Source organism: Suricata suricatta, chromosome 4, assembly GCF_006229205.1.
Source record: "Suricata suricatta isolate VVHF042 chromosome 4, meerkat_22Aug2017_6uvM2_HiC, whole genome shotgun sequence".
Taxonomy (NCBI): Eukaryota; Metazoa; Chordata; class Mammalia; order Carnivora; family Herpestidae; genus Suricata; species Suricata suricatta.
Genome location: NC_043703.1, coordinates 146,389,768 through 146,407,762, shown reverse-complemented (window position 1 = coordinate 146,407,762; position 17,995 = coordinate 146,389,768). Strand labels below are relative to the sequence as shown.

The 17,995-nt window shown below is 45.0% G+C and overlaps 3 protein-coding genes across 5 annotated transcripts in view; 1 reads left to right on the top strand and 2 right to left on the bottom strand.

Moving 5' to 3' along the window:
* Window positions 1-404: 404 nt before the first annotated feature.
* Window positions 405-3,470, bottom strand: PTRHD1 (peptidyl-tRNA hydrolase domain containing 1). Its single transcript, XM_029938199.1, has 2 exons — window positions 3,187-3,470; window positions 405-744 (listed from the first exon to the last, which is right to left on the bottom strand). Exons 1-2 carry the CDS (start codon window positions 3,436-3,438, stop codon window positions 574-576), a joined length of 423 nt encoding a protein of 140 aa, XP_029794059.1. The 5' UTR covers window positions 3,439-3,470; the 3' UTR covers window positions 405-573.
* On the top strand, window positions 3,107-17,927 carry CENPO (centromere protein O). Of its 2 annotated transcripts, none has more exons than XM_029938197.1 (8): window positions 3,107-3,582; window positions 3,856-3,957; window positions 5,410-5,573; window positions 9,750-9,867; window positions 10,535-10,794; window positions 12,488-12,659; window positions 13,692-13,858; window positions 14,908-17,927. In XM_029938197.1, exons 2-7 carry the CDS (start codon window positions 3,927-3,929, stop codon window positions 13,826-13,828), a joined length of 882 nt encoding a protein of 293 aa, XP_029794057.1. In that variant the 5' UTR covers window positions 3,107-3,582; window positions 3,856-3,926; the 3' UTR covers window positions 13,829-13,858; window positions 14,908-17,927. The 2 variants fall into 2 exon arrangements, with proteins under 2 accessions (XP_029794057.1, XP_029794058.1); XM_029938198.1 differs by having other exon boundaries at window positions 3,107-3,680.
* Window positions 14,693-17,995, bottom strand: part of ADCY3 (adenylate cyclase 3) — an 82,418-nt gene continuing 79,115 nt past the window's right edge. For both annotated transcript variants that reach the window (XM_029938194.1, XM_029938195.1), the window contains exons 19-21: window positions 17,016-17,139; window positions 16,216-16,340; window positions 14,693-15,669 (exon numbers count right to left, since the gene is read on the bottom strand). In XM_029938194.1, coding sequence (XP_029794054.1) covers window positions 15,487-15,669; window positions 16,216-16,340; window positions 17,016-17,139 — 432 coding nt within the window. In that variant the 3' untranslated portion in view covers window positions 14,693-15,486. The remainder of the gene's footprint in view (window positions 15,670-16,215; window positions 16,341-17,015; window positions 17,140-17,995) is intronic.

Genomic DNA, 17,995 nt, shown 5'->3' with positions numbered 1-17,995 from the left:
GAAAACTACAATAGACAACTTTCATCAAATATATATTTTTGTGTTTGCACGCGCATATGTGTATTCTAACACCTTTGAAACTGAAATGCATCTTATGGTTAGTTACGTCTTAACTGGCAGCAGAATCTCCTCTTTCTTAACAATATGTAAGGTAATGGTTTATCTTGAAGTTGATATTGTCCTAGATTCACTGAATATATCTGGATGTGAATAAGAAATAAAGAATTCAAAGGCAAAATTGTAAACCTGGGTGCCTGGAAGAACTCTATTATTCCTCATAACGAAGGACGGGTCCTTGATCCTTGATAGAAGACTAATGAAATCTATTTGAGCTCATAGACAGTATTGCTGCTTACCTACTTTCCCCATATGAACAAATTAAAAATAAAAAAATTAGAGGAAGCACTTGTTTATGACAACTTTAATATGAACATGTGTTTGACCCTCCAGAAACACTCAAGGCTAAAGGGAAGAGCGAGTTGCCATTGAAAGGACTACATGATGCTCAGCGATGGGAGGCATGCAGTTTCTGGATCCAGCTGATAAATATATCAAGGCAACTGACAGAACGAGTCACTTGAACAATCGGTACTTCTTCAAATACTGGTTCACTTCTTCCTTGGGGTAGGGACGGAGCGCAATGCAAGTGGCGATGTTCTCTGGCTGCTCCAGCCATAGCATGTGGTCAATGTTCTTCTGTTGTAGGGTCTCAGCCAGCTCCTTCAGGGTGCTTTCATCTGCAGCCTACCAGGAGCAGAGCACAGAACACAGATTGAAGGGCCCATGTAGGAAATGTCAGAAGGCAATGAAAAATAAAGCGGGCAGGTGGGGGGGGAATCCTCTGGACTGAAAAGTGGAAAACAGCTCTCTCAACGAAGGAGCTGTAGACCGTGTCTCTGGAAGCAAGAGCTTCACTGCCCCATTTACCATTCACTCTTTTAGGACCTTAGATAAGCTGCCTGGGGGTAGGAGAGGGAGAGGATTAATATGCTTTTTCTAAAAGGGAGAAGATTTCTCTCTTCCCTCTTGAGATGCTGTATGCATGTTTACCAATTGTGCTCTCTACATTTTCTACTTCTCTTCTGGCTGCTGCCCTTACAGCTATCCCGAATCCTTCAGCCAGCTCTGATGTTATGAGTGGACTAGAAAAAGATTTCTAACAACTCATCACCTGCAGCTCCATCCTCCCCTCCCACCGGACCCCACCCAAACCTGGAAAGGTTTTCCTTCTGCTGGGACATTTCCCACTTGTTAGCTCAGAGGGCAAACCCCATTCTCTAACATCCATCTGAGATTCTTTCTTATCATCCTTATCACCACGCTGACTCCCATTAATAGGAAGCATTAAAGCTAGCACTCAGAGATAATTAGTGTGTTATTTGGCATAAGGTATATTTTTTGCCTGTGAAGGCAGAAGCCACCAAGGTAACTGGAGGTTTGTCTTATCAAATAGGAGGATGTAGGGACTTCCACTCTTTAGCTAGAGTCCTCGGGCACAGCCATGCTGGAGAACTCATGGACTTCCCCTCCCCCCTTCTTCAGCACCACATAGCAGCACAGGACAGTGAGTTAGAGGGAGTCCGAACTTGTGCTCTGCACTTAGTGACTGTATGACCTTTGAGTTCACTTACTTATTTTGAGGGAGAAAGAAAGCACGAGTGGGGGAGGGGTAGATAGAGAGGGAGAGAGAGAATCCCAAGTATGAGCGGGCTCTGTGCTAATAGCTTGGGACTCCATCTCTCAGGAACCGAACCATGAGATCATGACCTGAGCCGAAATCAAGAATCGGATGCTCAACCTACGGAGCCACCCAGGCACCTCTCATCAGGTGTCTTTTAGGCTTAAGGAAAGTCACCTAATCTTTGTTGGCTTCAGATCTCTCATCTGAGAAAAGGGGTAAATAAATATATTATCTGCCTGAACGTGAGGGAGATGAGGATGTCTCAACTGGATGATTTCTTGAGGCCTTCTTCCTACAAAAAGTCTAAATGAAAAGCTATCTGCTTCACCTCTGTCTACTCATAAATTCTCAAAACACTTTTCCCTAGGTTACTGACTGATGTTCTTCTACCCAACAGATAATTATCTCTTGAAAGAAAATCTTCTTTGTCTGCTGGTCATTAAGGGATTACCCCATCTCCACCCTAAGGTTCTAGTTTGTTTAAGTAAATTTTATTTAAAAAATAATAAAATAAATTTATAATGCAAAGTTAAATATGTGCTTAATGTAGAAAACTAAATAGAGAAGCATTAGAAAATAACCCAAATCTCACCACCTGCTCAATATGTGGATGTATTTCCTTAGTTTTCCCTTTCAAAATCTGGATCATTTTGTAGTTAGAATACAGTTCAGTTAGCAGAACATAACGAGCACTCGTCCATGCCAACTGAATATGCTTCAAAACCATGATTTATACTAGCTTTATAATAGCATATTTTAAGGGTATAAAATGAACCAATCACTAGTGCTGGAAATGTGGTAATTTCCACAATCTTTACTATTATAAAGTGCTCCTATGAATATTCTTTATCTATACAATGCTCTCTGATGAGTCTGATATAGGATTATCTTCCCAGGTTAAGGAATTCTTCTAGAAGCAGAATTGACAAAGGGGAAAGTTGAGGGTAAGATCTGTTTGGCCACCTGCAAAACGAACTTTACCTCTATTTTACACCAGCGGTCTCTAGTATTTATGAAGCTAGGTTCAATTTATATGATGTTCACATTTATTTTTCAAATAATTAGGTGTTATACCCCGGTAATGGTTCAGTTTGACTTCACTTGCAGGAAGGAAGCCCGTGTCCTTCTTCCGTCTTCATCGATTTTTCAAGGAGAAGTGGGACAGTACCTTTGGGCCAGGAAATAAAAGGCCCGGCCAGTGCTCATGCAGCAGGACAGTCTCATTCCACCTGCCTCATCCTCACACGCATCTACTAAGAGGGACGCAGCTGAGAGTCTTAGTAACCCACCCAACGTCCACTCGTCACTCAGTCAGGCCCCCGACCAGCCTAGGGAAGGCTCCCGGGGAAACCGCTCAAGTCTGAAACCTTCCCAAAACTTACTTAGAAGACTCTACGCCTACTAATGCCACGCCTACTCTACGAAGTTGAGGCTCTGCCTCATGACCACACCCATTTCCGGTCTAGGCGTCTTCGGCACCCCACCCCCTCCGCCGGGTGCCTCACCTCGAGGACCACTTTGCGCATGCGCCCTAGGTCCTGAAGGTAAGCCGCCGTGTGGGGGTGGTCGCGGTGAATGTGCAAGGCCGCGGTGGCTGCGTGACAAGCCTGCGCTACCAGTGCGCCTGCTGGCCAGGCGAATGGAGCCTGCGATAGATCCTTTCGTAACACCAAGTACTGGACTAGGATCTGCGGATCTGCGCCAGAGGCCGCCATCTTCCGGGCCCACAGAAAGACCGACCCTGCTCCCCGGTGCATGCCGGGATGAGGGAGGGGCCCTGAGCGCAACCATGTTTTTGTACGTTGGGGGCGCAAAGCACGCTGGGTCTGATTGGTGTGGTTTTTGAAGGCGTGGACGGCGGGAACTCTCAACCTTGGTCTGGGTGAGCGAGACGAGAGGAGGTAAGGGAGAAAAGAAGACCTGGTGACGGACGGGACCGTGGCCGGGGTGGAACGCTGAACGGCTTCTAAAGCCCTGTTTGGGGCCCGCGCGGGAGCAGGTAGACGGAGACACTGCCGGGTGTAACCGGGGGACGGGCAGGGCGGGTCAGGGAAGGGAAGGGGAGTCCTAGTGGTGTCACTTGGGGTGTCTGGGGACACCCCACGATGCGTACCTGAGTTGTGCGCGTCTTGCCGTGAATAGATGTGATTTTCTTGTTTTTTTTCTTTTACCAGCAAGGAAATCTGGGTCCCTATTAAGGCTTGCCTGCACATCTTCATAGGAAGGCCGGCGGGAGTCCGAGGAGATGGAGTGGGCGAATGACAAGTCCAAAGGAGGTATTCAAAGGGCCCCCTTTCCCCTCTTAGTATTGCTGCCAAAGAGGACGCCCAGGTTAAAACAGCTCTTTCCTCTAACGGGTGTGTAACCCGGCCTGTTTTGGAGCGTTATGGTGAAAGGACCAAACACTGAAGACTGAAGGGCACAGGCAGCTGAGATTTCTCATTGGACACGGGAAATTATTTCAGACGTTTCTAGGCTCCTGCCCCTTTTTAAACAGGTTGCGTTCATAATATGCTTCGTGTTTCTCCTCGGAGATACATTTCCAGCCAGTGAGGCCTCCTTTCTCTCCAGGGTATTTTGGGGCGGGGCGGGGGGGGGGGGGCATTTATGCATTACTCCTGTGCCAAGCAGTGACTTTGGTGTTGGTTAGACCTGGTTGTGTCCTGGTTCTGCCGTTGTTAACGTTTCCTTGGGCAAGTTATTTTACCTTTCTCTGTTTTAATTTCTTCATCTGGAAAATGGAGGCAAAGAGTAGCCTTATGGTGATGGTTGTGGAAATAAGATAAGAATTTCATTATCTTCATGCTTTCTTTTTTTTTTAAGCTTATTTATTTTGAGAGAGAGAGCACGAGTAGGGTAGGTCAGAGAGAGAGAGGTGGGAGGGAGAATCCCAAGCAGGTTCTGCATTGTTAGCACGGACCCTGACCCAGGGCTTGATCCCACCACCATGAGATCATGACCTGTCTCACTAAGAGTGAGACACTTAACCGACTGAGCTCCCCAGGCGCCTCTTTATGTTCTAATTCTTTACATGGTGTGCAAGTAAAACACCTAGCACAGGACAGGGTCTTAATGTGTAGGAAATGTTCAGCAAATGCTTTATGGTTAGAGTTGATTGGCATTATGAAACTGTGATGGTCCTTAATCTCTTGGGCACCGGTATTTGTCTTTGAATCTCTGTCTAACTGTGAACTTGTTTTCCTTTCTAAATCCCAGTAATATGGGTGGACAGTTCCCTTTAGTGTGTTTCTTTACAGTCCTGTGTGAATAGTACTTTTCAGAGCTTCAAAACACTTAAGACTCTCTGGATGTCTAAATCCAAAGAGTTATGTGTTAGGACTTCAGGGATACATGCATAAAAGCCAATTCTAAAAAAATCTACATTTTAAAAAACGGTTTCTGAGAGAGTCAGTGAATTTGGTGACCCTGTTTTCCCTGGGCCTTATCATAGAAAACGGAGATGAGTTATGTTCAGACAGTGCTCACTTCGGACAGTGTCCTGGTCAGGAACTGCTTGCTTGTTCATTGGTGCTCAACTTACAAGATTGCTCATTCTTGATTCCTGTTGTCAGCTCCTCTGGTTTTATAAGTTGCTGCCAGCGTCTAACATTTTAGCTGGCCAACGTTCTAAGGAGGAGGTTAACCCTCTGTTCATCCCTGAAATTCTTTCTGTGACCAGAGTTAGAAATCCCTGGATGCTTGTGAAATTGCCTTTTTACTTTCCTCAGGTGTTTTAGCGCACTTGGAAAGACTGGAGACTCAGACGAACCGATCCCGGAAAAACTTAGATCCGCAGACAGAGACCGCAGAGAGCGCTCTTGAGGCCAAGATTCATAAACTGAGGTGTCTGCGCGATAAGCTCAGGGCTGAAGTGAAAGAGCGGCAAGCCCGAGTGAGTACGGGGCCACGTTAGCAGGCTCTGCTGGAGCAGAGACCGAGCGTGATCTCGGGATTAACGGATTTGTGTGATGGGTTTTACCTGTGATCTTACTGGATTGATTTGAGTCCTTGGCCTCTCAGATGGTCAGTTCTGTAGAGTCAGCTACTACCCGTGTCAGCCAGTAATTGTCAGGCATCCCTGACCCTGACCGTGCAGGCGAGCTCTTCATCGTGGCCTCTTAACCCGCACTCCGAGTGGAGCTTGCTCTTCAGGCTCAGCCTGACGGGTCATTGGTATTTTTGTCATTAGCGCCATCTTTCCCTTATAGACTTGAAACCTCACAGTGAACTTTGACTCTTCCCTCTCTTCAGTGTTCTCTCTAGGCCAGGAAAAGTCAGCAAGACCAATCAGACTTTCCTTTAGATTGTTTTCGTGCTTCCAAGTGTTACCCATTTATGTCGTAAATGGTTCCCAGGTGACTGGGATGCCAGGATTATTGCAGCAGCCTGCTTGCTGTTTCTCTTCCTGCCTGTCGGCTTCTCCAGTAACTCTCGCCCAGCCAGGAAAACACTTCATGAGACACTGCCATCACTGAATTTCATGTAAATGTAAACAGTACAAACTTATGGCTGACTTGGTTGGCTTGAAAGTTGTCCGTGAGATTTATCCGTACACGTAGTGTATGCACGTAAGTACTGCCGAACAGTCTTTGGAAGTGATTCTACCAGTGTTATATTCCTAGCACTCATGTAAAAGATTTCCCTTATTTTGCATATTTACCAGTAGTTGATGTTGTCAGTTTTAAAAATTTGTCATGCTAGCGGGGGTGTCGCAGTATCTCATGATGGAGTAATTTGCAGTTGCCTGATAACTAATGCTGTTAAGTACCTGTGTTAGAGACCTGAAAGTCTTCCATTGTGAAATAAGCTTTTCAAAACCTCTGCAAAAATTTTATTATGTTGTCTCTTACTGAATTGTAAAATTGTTTACATATTTTGGATATGAATTCTTTGTTTAGTGTATATATTATGAATATTCTCTTAGACTGTGGCTTGTCTTTTCACTCATTTATTAAAAAAATTTTTTTTGAACATTTATTTATTATTGAGAGACAGAGCATGAACAGGGGAGGGGAAGAGAGAGGGAGACACAGCATCGGAAGCAGGCTCCAGGCTCTGAGTTGTCTCCACAGAGCCCAGTGTGGGGCTCGAACTCAGGAACCGCGAGATCATGACCTGAGCTGAAGTCAGACGCTTAACTGACTGAGCCACCCAGGTGCCCCTAGCATTTTCACTCTAGTGGTGTCTTGTAATGAAAAGAAAGTCTTCATTTTAATGAAGTTTGATTTAGGAATCTAATTTTATACTTACTGCTATTGTTTCCTTTTAATAAATCTGCCTAACTTGTGATGGTGAAGGTGTTCTGTGGTATTTTCTAAAAGCTCTATCGTATTGCTTTTAGAACTACAGTCTGTGGAAGGGATTTTTGTGTACGGGATGAAGTAGAGGTCGTACTAGTACTTTTGTTTTTCCACGTGGATATCAAGTGCCCTCTCTTTGCCCGTTGTGCTGTGGTGGATCTTCGGGGCCACCGCGGGCCTGCTTCTAACTTCTCTTCTGTTCCGTTGGTCTTTTTGTCTTCGTGCTGGTACGAGAGGTTTATTTACTGTGAGTTTGGACACCTGTCATGTATGTCGTCATCTTCAGAAGAATCTTGGCTATTCTTGGCCCCTTGAATTTTACATAAATTTGGGAATCAGCCATCAGTTTCCAAAAAACACACCTGTAGTTTTGATTGGAATTGCATTGAATCTGTACACCAGTTTGGAGAGACTTGAAATATTTTCAGTATTGCATTTTCCAATCAGTATACATGGTCAGACGCTTTTCATTTATTTAGTTCTTTAATTTCTCTCAGTAATGTGTGCAGTTAGTTTTTGGTCTTAAACATCATTCAGCATATTTATATATTTGATTTTTCTTGATGTTAACTCATGTGGCAGGAGTCAGCAGACTTTCTGTGTCTGGCCAGATGGTCATTATTTAGGCTTCATGAGCCATGTGGTGTCTGTGGCGATTCTTTGGCTCTGCTGCTGTACTGTGAAGCAGCCCTAGACGATATGAACATTGGTGAGTGGGTTCCCGTCAGATACAAAAATATGTGTCACGGTGGGTTTGACCCACAAGTCACATTTTAATAGCTCCCGATATATGGTACTATTTTTTAGAAATTTATTTTCATACTGTTATGTAGAAGTACACTTGGTTTTTATATATTGACTTTATGACAACTTTGCTAAGTCTACATTAATTCTGTTTATCTCACTGTTCTTCTGGGATTTCTACATCTGGAATCAGATCATATGCAAACAGTAACAGTTTTACTTCCTTCCGGTCCTTGTAACTTGTTTTCCTTGCCTTTATCGTATTAGCTATGTTGTTCCGTAGATTGTTGAGTGGAAATAGTCTTAGGGTCAACCTATTTGCTCTAAATTACGTATATACATACTCTTATCAGATTAAGGAAATGCTCTTCCATGTCTGGCTTGCTAGAGTTTTAATTGTGATCAAGTATTTAATTTTATCAAATGTTTTTACTACATACATTAAGGTGGTCGTATGGGTTTTTTTTAATGTGGTACATATTGATGTTTGAGTAATAATGGCTTATATATATATTTAGAATTAACCTAATTTGGTTTGATGTATTGCCTTTCTATATAATGTTGAATTCTATTTGTTAATATTTGCCAGTAGGAGTTTTACATCTAAATTCTTGATACTGTCTTGTCATTTTTCTTTTTTTTTTTTTTAAATATAATTTCCTTTTCAGGTTTTGACATCAAGTTCAACCTGGTCTTAGAAAGCACTTGAGATATTTTCCTCTGTTTTCCATTTGTTGGAAAAGTTTATATAAAATTGGTGTGGTTTTTCCTTAAATTTTTGTAAAGAACTACCTGGTAAAACTTTGGGCCTCCTTTGTGGGAAAGTTCTAAGTTTCTGATTCAGTTTCTTTGATTAATATAAAGCTTTCATATTTCCTGTTTCCTCTTGGGTCATCTTTGGTAAATTGCATTTCAGGGAATTTGTCCATTTCATCTAAACTCGTATTTAAAGTTGTTTGAACCTTCTCAAATAACGATCTTGTGAATAGGATCGATCAGTAGTAGTATCTCATTTTTTATTCTGATATTGGTAATTTGTCATCACTCTTGCACTCTTTTTCTCTCCTTCATAAGTCTTGTTATCAGTTTTGTATTAGTTTTATTAAAGAACCAACTTTTGGCATTCTTGATTTTTCTTACACATTTGTGTTTTATTTTCATTGATATCTTTACATCATTATCCCCTTCCTTCTACTCTTTGGATTTAGGTTGCTTTTTAGCTTCCTGGAATGAATACTTACTGATTTTTTTTTTTTTTTTTTTTTAGTCTGTCTTTTCCCATTTTTGTATGTGAGGTTATAAATTTTTCCACTAAGCAGTGTCTTAGTCAATATGGGCGGTGGGAACAAAAATATCAAAACTGGGCAACCTGTCAACACCACATGTTTCTCACAGCTCTAGAGCGACGGGAAGTCCAAGATTATGGACCCGGCAGATTCAGTGTCTGATGAGGACCTACTCCCTCACCGATGGTAGCCTTCTCACTGTAGCTCACATGCTAGAAGGGGTGAGCTAGCTCTCTGGGGTCTCTGACAAGGGCACTAATCTCATTCACGATGGCGCCAATACTGTGACGTAATCACCAGCCCGAGGCCCTACCTCCAGACACTGTAACATCAGGCAGTAGGTTTCCGCATATGAATTTTGAGGGATACAAACATTCAGTAACTAGCTCGTGGCTTTGACTATATCCCGCAAGTTGTGATAGTCCTGTTTTCATAGCTTTGCTGCCCTGTGCTTATCCTAGACTTGCTTTACCCCCTTTTGTTTTTCTTCTCACGATACTCTCCATTACCACCAAAGCCCTAATTCTTCAGGCCATCACAGTTTCTACTTCTAATGCCTCACACGGTGATCCTCAAGATTCTTCCTTTCTTGTGAATCCGTAGCACTAACTGGTCACTGTAGCATTACTACATAATACAAAAATTACTCTGTACTTAGCTTTCCCCCCACTTATGTGAGGGCCAGGAATCCTGTGCTATACCCTTTGTGCCCAGTTTGATTTGTTGCATATTTTGCAGGTTAAAGCATCTACTGCCAGTGTGGAACCCGACCAAACACTGGAGGTCAACGAGCAAGAAGCTGTGGAAGGAAAACAGGAAAATATGAAAGCCATTCTGCAGGCATATCGTTTTACAGGTATAATTTATTTTCTGACCTGTTTCAGTCCGAGTCTCTGGCCTCTAGTGAGCTGGTTTGCTAGATGTTAGTAGTCCTGGACTTACTTCATGGGCGTGGATTTTGCCTTCTTTATCCTACACACACAAAGCTGTCGTGCTGTCCGTAGGCATCTTCACCTACAAAATTGGCCTCTCTTTGCAGAAGGTTGGTTGGTGGCCGCTTAGATTATTCATTTTAGCTCCTCAGTGTGTGTTGGACCCTATGGTACAACTCCCCGTGCTGTTGGCTGGCTTGATGCCTCTGGTCAAGTCGTTTCAACCTTCCAGGTCTCTCTTTTCCCATTACAATGGGGATTCAGGCTGCCCGTTGTCTGTGGCATCAGAGGACTGTGGAAGGAACTGGATTATCACATACATTATTTGACACTCAGAAAAAGAAGAGGTAACATGAAAATCCAAAATCCCTTCTTCCATAATTTGATATGAGGATGTTTTATCTTTTCCACCGTCTCCCATGGATTTAACAACTCAAACTTGAAGTGAGCTAGAGTCAGAATAGTTTGATGTTCATTCAGCAGACATTTGGACACCCATTGTACGTATGAGGCGGCGCTGAAGTGTATGCACGGCTAGGGAAGACACTACCTTTGCACACGTGTGTTGACAGCATCCACTTGTTTCTTCAGGGCTCAGTGGGAAACTGACCAGCCGCGGGGTCTGTGTCTGCATCAGCACCGCTTTTGAGGGAAATCTGCTGGGTTCCTATTTTGTCGACCTTGTCATCCAGAAGCCACTTCGGATACATCACCATTCAATTCCAGTCTTCATTCCCCTAGAGGAGATCTCTGCAAAATACCTACAGACTAATATTCAGCACTTCCTGTTCTGTCTCTGCGAACACCTAAATGCTTATGCCGGAAGGAAGTACCAGGCAGATCAGCTTCAGGTATCTGTCTCGGATCTTACATAGGTATTATTAGCCCAGAATAGGCTCAAAGGGTGAAAAAAGGGTGGGGGGCAGGTTTTTATTTTTGTATTTTAGAGAGCACACTCGGGATCGAGGCGGAGGGAGAGAGAAAGAATATGTTAGGCAGGCTCTGCACTCAGCACAGAACCCATGTGGGTCTCTATCCCGTGACCCTGGGATCATGACCTCCTGAGCCACCCAGGCACTCCTCGTTTGTATTTAAAGCGCTTTATAATTCTGAGCCAGAAGTTTGGCCGTTGTCCTTCTGATGCATGCTTCTTATTTTTATATAAGCTATTTTCCACCTTCTTCCCCTTTTGAAATTCTGGATGCTATTGAAACGTGGATACTGGTTAAGGGATTTTTCACTCCTGAATGACGGTCCTCATATTTGACTCTTCCCTTTGCAAAGTACGGTCATACCTCATTTTATGGTACTTCTCTTGATTGTGCTTTGCAGATACTGTGTTTTCCTACAGATTGATGGTTTGTGGCAGCCTTGTGTTGAGCAGGCCTATTTGTGCCCTTTTTTAAACAGCATCGCTCACTCTGTGTCTCTGTGTCACATTGTGGCAATTCTCAATATTTCAAACTTCTTCATTATTTGTTATGGTGATCTGATCAGTGATTATGATTCACTAAAAGTTCAGATGATGGGTAGCATTATTTAGCAATAAAGGGTTTTTTAATTAAGATCTGCACATTGGGTGGCTCAGTCGGTTAAGCGACCAACTCTAGATCTCCGCTCAGGTCATGGTCTCACGGTTGGTGAGAACAAGCTCCATACTGGACTCTGCACTGATAGTGTGGAGCTTGCTTAGGCTTCTCTCTGCCTCTCTCTGCCTGCCTGCCTGACTCTCTCTCTCTCTGTCTCTCTCTCTCTCACTCTCACTATCTCAATTTTTCTCTCAAAATAAATTTTTAAAACTTTAAAAAGTTATGCACATTGGTTTTTTGGACATGATGCTATTGCATACTTAATAGGCTGCAGTGTAGTGTAAATATAAGTGTCCTGGGAAACCAAACAATTCATTTGACTTGCTTCATTTCAAGTCTGGAATTGAACCCACAGTATTTCTGAGGATGCCTGTACAGTTTCTGCACTTTCAATTCAGCAGGGAGTAGAGCATCTGTTATGTGCCAAGTGCCTTGCTGAGCTTTAAGTACAGACGCAAAGCAGAATGATACATCGAGGAATACTGTCCATCTTTGCCTGAACTCTGGCCTGCCTTCTTGGGGTTGCGTTGGAGTAGGGTTGGGTAAGAAAGAAATTGCTTTTTAGTAGACAGGAAATGGATACAGATAAGGAATACGTGACTTATAGAAGCTGTGTTCCACCCATGCGTTTAGGACTCTGAAGCTCTTAGTTGTCCGTTAAACTTACACTGAATGTAAATGCAGACACAAAGCATCTTAGCCAATTACACGAAGAGACAGAATTCGTAGCTCCCTTATGCTCCCAGCTGCTGGCCATTTATGTAGTGCTTTCTGCAGGCCTGTCTAGAATGCCATCAACTCGTATACATCTTTATACAGGATTTTCTCAGTCATTTGTTTCTCTGAAATTTGATTAATGGGCCCTCGTTTTGCAGACATGTTTGAAGTGTCACCACTGCCTTTGGAACTGTAATCATCATACATTTTGTGTCTCTTCTGACCCCACACCCCTTAGAGTGACTTTGCAGGCTTTCTGGCTGGGCCCTTGCGGAGAAACTCGCTGTGCAACCTGCTGTCATTTACTTACAAAGTGGAGCCACACGGTCAGTCATTCCCATTTTGTGCTAGACTGCTGTATAAGGACCTCACGACAACCCTTCCAACCGACGTCACCATTACGTACCAAGGTGAGAGGAAGGAGCATGTCTCAGCAAAGAAATTGTAATGTGCTCTGCGTTACTCAAGTTGAATGAAACGGTAAAATAGGTAGACTACATGAGTTGGAACTTTGGAAACCCATTCTTCCATTAATCTAGAAATTTACTCTGTAAAATACAAAGACTGTTTTTTTTTTTTTTAACATTTTTTAATGTTTATTTTTGAGAGTAAGCAGGGGAGGGGCAGAGAGAGATGGATACAGATGATCCAAAGCAGGCTCTGTGCTGACAACAGAGAGCCCGATGAGGGGATTGAACTCACAAACTGAGGACATGACCTGAGTGGAAGTCAGATGCTTAACCGACTGAGCCACCCAGGTGCCCTGAATGCTTTCCTTCTTTCTTCCATTTTTTTCTCTTTCTTTTGTAGGTAGTAAATATAATTACCCTCATTCCCTCTCTTTTGCTCCATCCAAAAGAGTTAAGCATCTGACTTCCAATCAGGTCATGTTCTCACAGTTTGTGAGTTCAATACCCACATGGGGCTCTCTGCTGTCAGCACAGAGGCTGCTTTGGATCTTCAGTTTAAGATTTGTTTTCATTGGAGACTCGTCTTGAAGAGAGACAGCAAATGAGGCTGAGTCAGAGGGTCACTTGTGATGAAGAGAGCCAAAAGACTCATTTCGCTAAGAAGCCAAATAGACAAGTGTATATACACTTCACTCTAGAGACTCTTGGGATGGGTCTCTAGAGGGTTGGCTGAGAGATGATGATACAGTTTTATAGTTAAATGTACCATCGTAATGTGACATGAGCAATAATGAAAAATAGGATAAAATCTTTTTAGGAGGTGGGTATTTTAAAACTGCCACAGATTTCACACCATAGGTTTTAGGCTTCTGGGCAGAGTCGGTTCGGGTCTCAAAACTTCATTGATCCAATAAAGGGCAGCCTCTCTGCTCCAGACCAAAAAAAAAAAAAAGTTACGTGGACCCAGAACATCAGTGATCCAGGTTCAGATTCCCCAGTTGCACTAAATGAGATTGGTGTCATGTGTTTTAGGGACGGACGCGTTGTCCACTTCATGGGAAGAACAGCGAGTGTGCCATGAAAATCTGTTTTTAACGAAGCCCCTGCATCAAGTGTTCACTTCGTTTACAAGAAAAGGAGAAAAGTTGGATATGAGCCTGGTCTCCTAGAATACGATTTTCATGGGGAACACATCAAAAGTGAGTAATACTGTGCACAGTCCCAGGCTAGGTCCTGGGAACTGAAAACTGTTGAAAGGCTCAGACCCCTTACCTGGGGAACCATCCTTGCAGTGGGAACATTCACCTCTTCATGATGGTAAGGGGCAAGTTTGGACAATTGAGGTATTGATTTGATGATACATTTTAGCTGAAAATCCGAATGTGTGTGGGGCAGAAGGCATTTTGTGAAAGAGGGAGTATGTATCATTCAACTGAAGAGTATTTGTAGCTTTTATGAAAGTTTTAATTCTGCCTCATTTTCCTGAGTCTTTTGAAAATAAAGTTTTTAGAACATTCTAGGTTCCTGATAAAGTTAAGGAAACCACATTTGATCTTTAGTTTGAAGCAGTGTATTCTAGGGCCCTGAGAATATGGTATTAGAAAGTGCTGTGGATAATCAGGGTTCAATGTGGCTAATACTTTGTTTTCTAAAACGTTAGTTGAAAGCATTAAGTCAGCTATGGAAAAGCACCATCAGCAGGCTACTCCAACCCGGCGGTTACAGAGGGAAGCGCCCTTCCCCCCCCATCATGACGCTTCTACAGGCTTGGCCCTGGCTGCCTCCCCCATCTCTCCCACCTGACTAATAGTAGGAGTCCTGCATCCAAGTCTCTAACTAACATGGCCCCTTTCTAGACCCGACAACCAGGAAGCAAGCTGCACGTGTGGGGGCACAGGGGACCGGTAGAGCTGGCTTGTGGCCTTCGTTGAGGCACTTGCCTTCTAGGCCCGTGGTAAGGATAAGTGTGAGTCAGCAAAGCGCTCGGCACTTCTCAGAGGAGCGGTAGACACAGAATCTTCACAATGGCCACATCCAAGTTGAATAAAGCTTTTAATAAAACAGTCTTGTTCTTTATCAATACCTGTAAATTCTCTTTTAAAGCAGTAGCAAAGGCGACTGTAGCAAGAGCTCAAGAGGCAAGGCAATATCGGAGAGTGTTTAACAGAAAGGTAAAAATATAAATGTAGAAGATCTGTTTATATATTTTTCTCTCAGAAATAAATTCCCTTTCCCTCCCTCCCACCAGGTAAAAGGAAGATATTGCACTTTCTGCTCTCACAACTAAGGTGGCAGGGTTCCAGAAGAACCGTTCAAGATTATCAGGAACACGTGCATGAGGGCGGCTCGCCCAGCCTGGCCCACCCGGAGACCAGCGGCGCCCCGGCTGGAGACGGCCTCTGCGCACCGCGGAGCACGGCTGTCTGCTAGCTGCAGGCCCGCCGGGTCCTCGGCCGCAGCCCGGTGGCAGAGGCAGCTTTGTCCCCCCTCGGATACGTTCCTGCTCACAGTGGCCATGGCCTCTCTGGGGGAAGGAGGGCTGGTCAGACCCACAGCTCTGGAAGGATTGTTCCAGTGCTATGCCTAAGACCCCTACTCTCTGAGGAAGCTACAGGCACGCTGAGAATAATAGTATGGCCACCCTCAGAGCTCACGCATCCATGAACAAAGGAAGGCTTGAGGAGATTTTTAAACCTAAAGTCTATGTGAGTGTGCACTTCAACAGTCTAGGCAGGCTGGGACTGGGTCATCTGTCCTTTCCAAGGCCTTTGATTCCAAAAAACAGAGTCTCCTTTCCCATGTGGACCACTGTGGGGCGAGCGGCTGTTCAGGAGTTGTCCACCACCTGGTGGGGCAGGGTGACCGAGGAGCCGTTGGGGAAGACAGCTGGCTTCTCCCGCCCCTTCAAGAAAAAGGTCAGCAGCTCCCCCTTCCCCTTCACAAAGATGGGCCCTCGCCTCACAAAGCGGAAGCCATACTCCCGAAGGATGGCTTGTGTTTCTTCCACCACCTGTGGAGGGAGAACAGAGAGAGTTCAGACCACAGCTGCCCAGAGGGTGTCCACACTGTGGTCCACAGGCCCCAGGGAGCCCACCGGGAGTACACGCCCCTTATCTGCACACCAGCAGGCCCAGGGTTGCTTGGGGCCTTCCCCTTTCCTGGGGACAGTGCTCCCTGTCCCCAGAGGACAGCCTCAGGTCACCAGTATGACAGTATCAATCTTTGTTTTGTCCCCTCTCCCCATTTTGTGGTGCTTTCCTGCCATGGGGGTCCATGTTGGAGGCACAACATGTTAGAAAGTTCCTACCAAGAGGCAGGATAGGCTTATCGGGAACTTATGCATAAATTTTGGAAACGGGATTGAAGTATTTCCTCTTTTCTACTGCGGCATCCCTTACCACCCCCATCCCCCGCCTCGCCTTTAATCTCCCAGAAGTACCAGCTTGATAGTCTGAGCCAAGAAAGGAGGCAGTAGTGTGTGCAAGGCATGTCCTATTCCAACTTCATTCCTGGTCCCTGGGTCTGAGCACAGGCTCAGCTCTCTTGCCGGATGTACCTGAATGTTGCCCATGACCCCTGTGGACTCCATCCTGCTGGCTACGTTGACCGTATTGCCCCAGATGTCATAGTGTGGTTTCCGGGCTCCAATGACCCCAGCCAGTACCCCTCCTTTGTTCATGCCTGGTGTAGAAGCATAAACTTAAGCAGAGTCACAAGCAGTATTTTGTCACTATATGATTTCAGAAGCCACCAACTCCTCCCAGAGAATTTACCACATGACCCCAACCACAAAACTCCTAAGTCTGTGACATACTCTTCCTGAAGCTTGTCTCTAAGCCACCAGACGGCAGGTATGTCTCCTGTTTATCCTGTCCTTGGCAAAGGTCACCTGTCCCCAATATGCTAACTAATCTATGCAGTGTGGAAGTTGACAGTTGTAACATATACCCGGTAACTCCAAGTGTCTTGTGACCTCACCCAGGACTGAGGACCCCCACCCCCACCCCCAGTAGGGGCAGTAGGTGACATGAACTCCTCACAGGCTGGACGGAGGCAATGAAGGCCTTAGCAAGCATACAAGACTGCTCGGGGAAATAGGGGGCCCTGTTGCCGTACAGCAATACGCATACCTGACTTCAAAGGCATGCGTATTGCTGTCAACAGTACAGTACAGAATGCAGAGAGCTGCGTCATTTTGTCAGATGTGCAGTCTGATCATCTGGAAGAGGTCCCTGAGGTCCCAGCGCTGTGACTGTGTGACCCTCCCCCACCTAAATGCTCAAGGGCTAAGTCCTCCTCCCTATTGATCTGCTGAGTCCTTTGTGTGAGAGGAGCAGACGAGCCTGAAACCCTTACCTATGCGCAGCATGAAGTTGTTGAAGGACTGGTTGTTGATGTTGGTGAGCGTGTCCTTCATGGCCAGGGCGAAGTCGGCCAGGTCGGCTAGGTGCTGCCAGCGCTCCCGGTCGGACTTTTCTTCCTGCGCCAGGGAGCAGCCGTGAGGGCGGCAGGAGCCACTGTGGGCACCTGCCTCCCCTTCCTGGTACTCTGAGGTGGATTCCTACGGCTACGTGTTAACACCTCATTTTCCACTTCCTCCCACAGACGAGTCTGTGACCTCTATCTCTGTGTGTCATTGACACTTCATCTGGGACCCTTTGGGTCCATGGCAAAGCCTGTCCAGCCAAGTCCCCTCCTGTCTGCCAGTAGTCCTGCCTGAAAACCACCCAGCCTGAACCAGGTCTGGTAATTTTGAGATAGCTGTCCTCACTTTGTTTCCTGAACTAGATTATAAGCACTTAAAGGTCATGAACCATCCTAGATGCATTTCGTTAACTTCGTCCATAGAATGGAGATGGTAGCAACATGTACACATGTCTAGGACGGTTATAAGATAAAATGGGATGAGAATAGTTTAAGAAGAACTCCTGGGACCAGGGCCCCCACAGCTCCTCTCCTGGAATGAGCTAGCTCAGCAGCTAGGTGCACGGGTCAGATTCAACATGAAAACGGGCCGATGCCAGCTGGTAAGCTCTGAGACCCCTTTTCTAATCAAACTACTTCCCAAGCTGAATGTCTTCATTGTTACATAATTGTGTGGATGGTTTCTACTCCCCAGTTCTTTAGAAAGTACAGAACATGAAGGGAGCACGGCCACAGCTAAAGCATCTTACACCCGGTCTGAGCTGTGCGGTAATAGAGGGGTTGTGTGTCCTACAATTTCTCTGCTCGTTAAACTTTGCCAATAAATCTGATTTTAAATTTGCACTGCATGATGCTAGTGGTGTGTGTGACGTTTGGCACAACCAGTACTCGGTAGCGTCGGCTACTCTTGT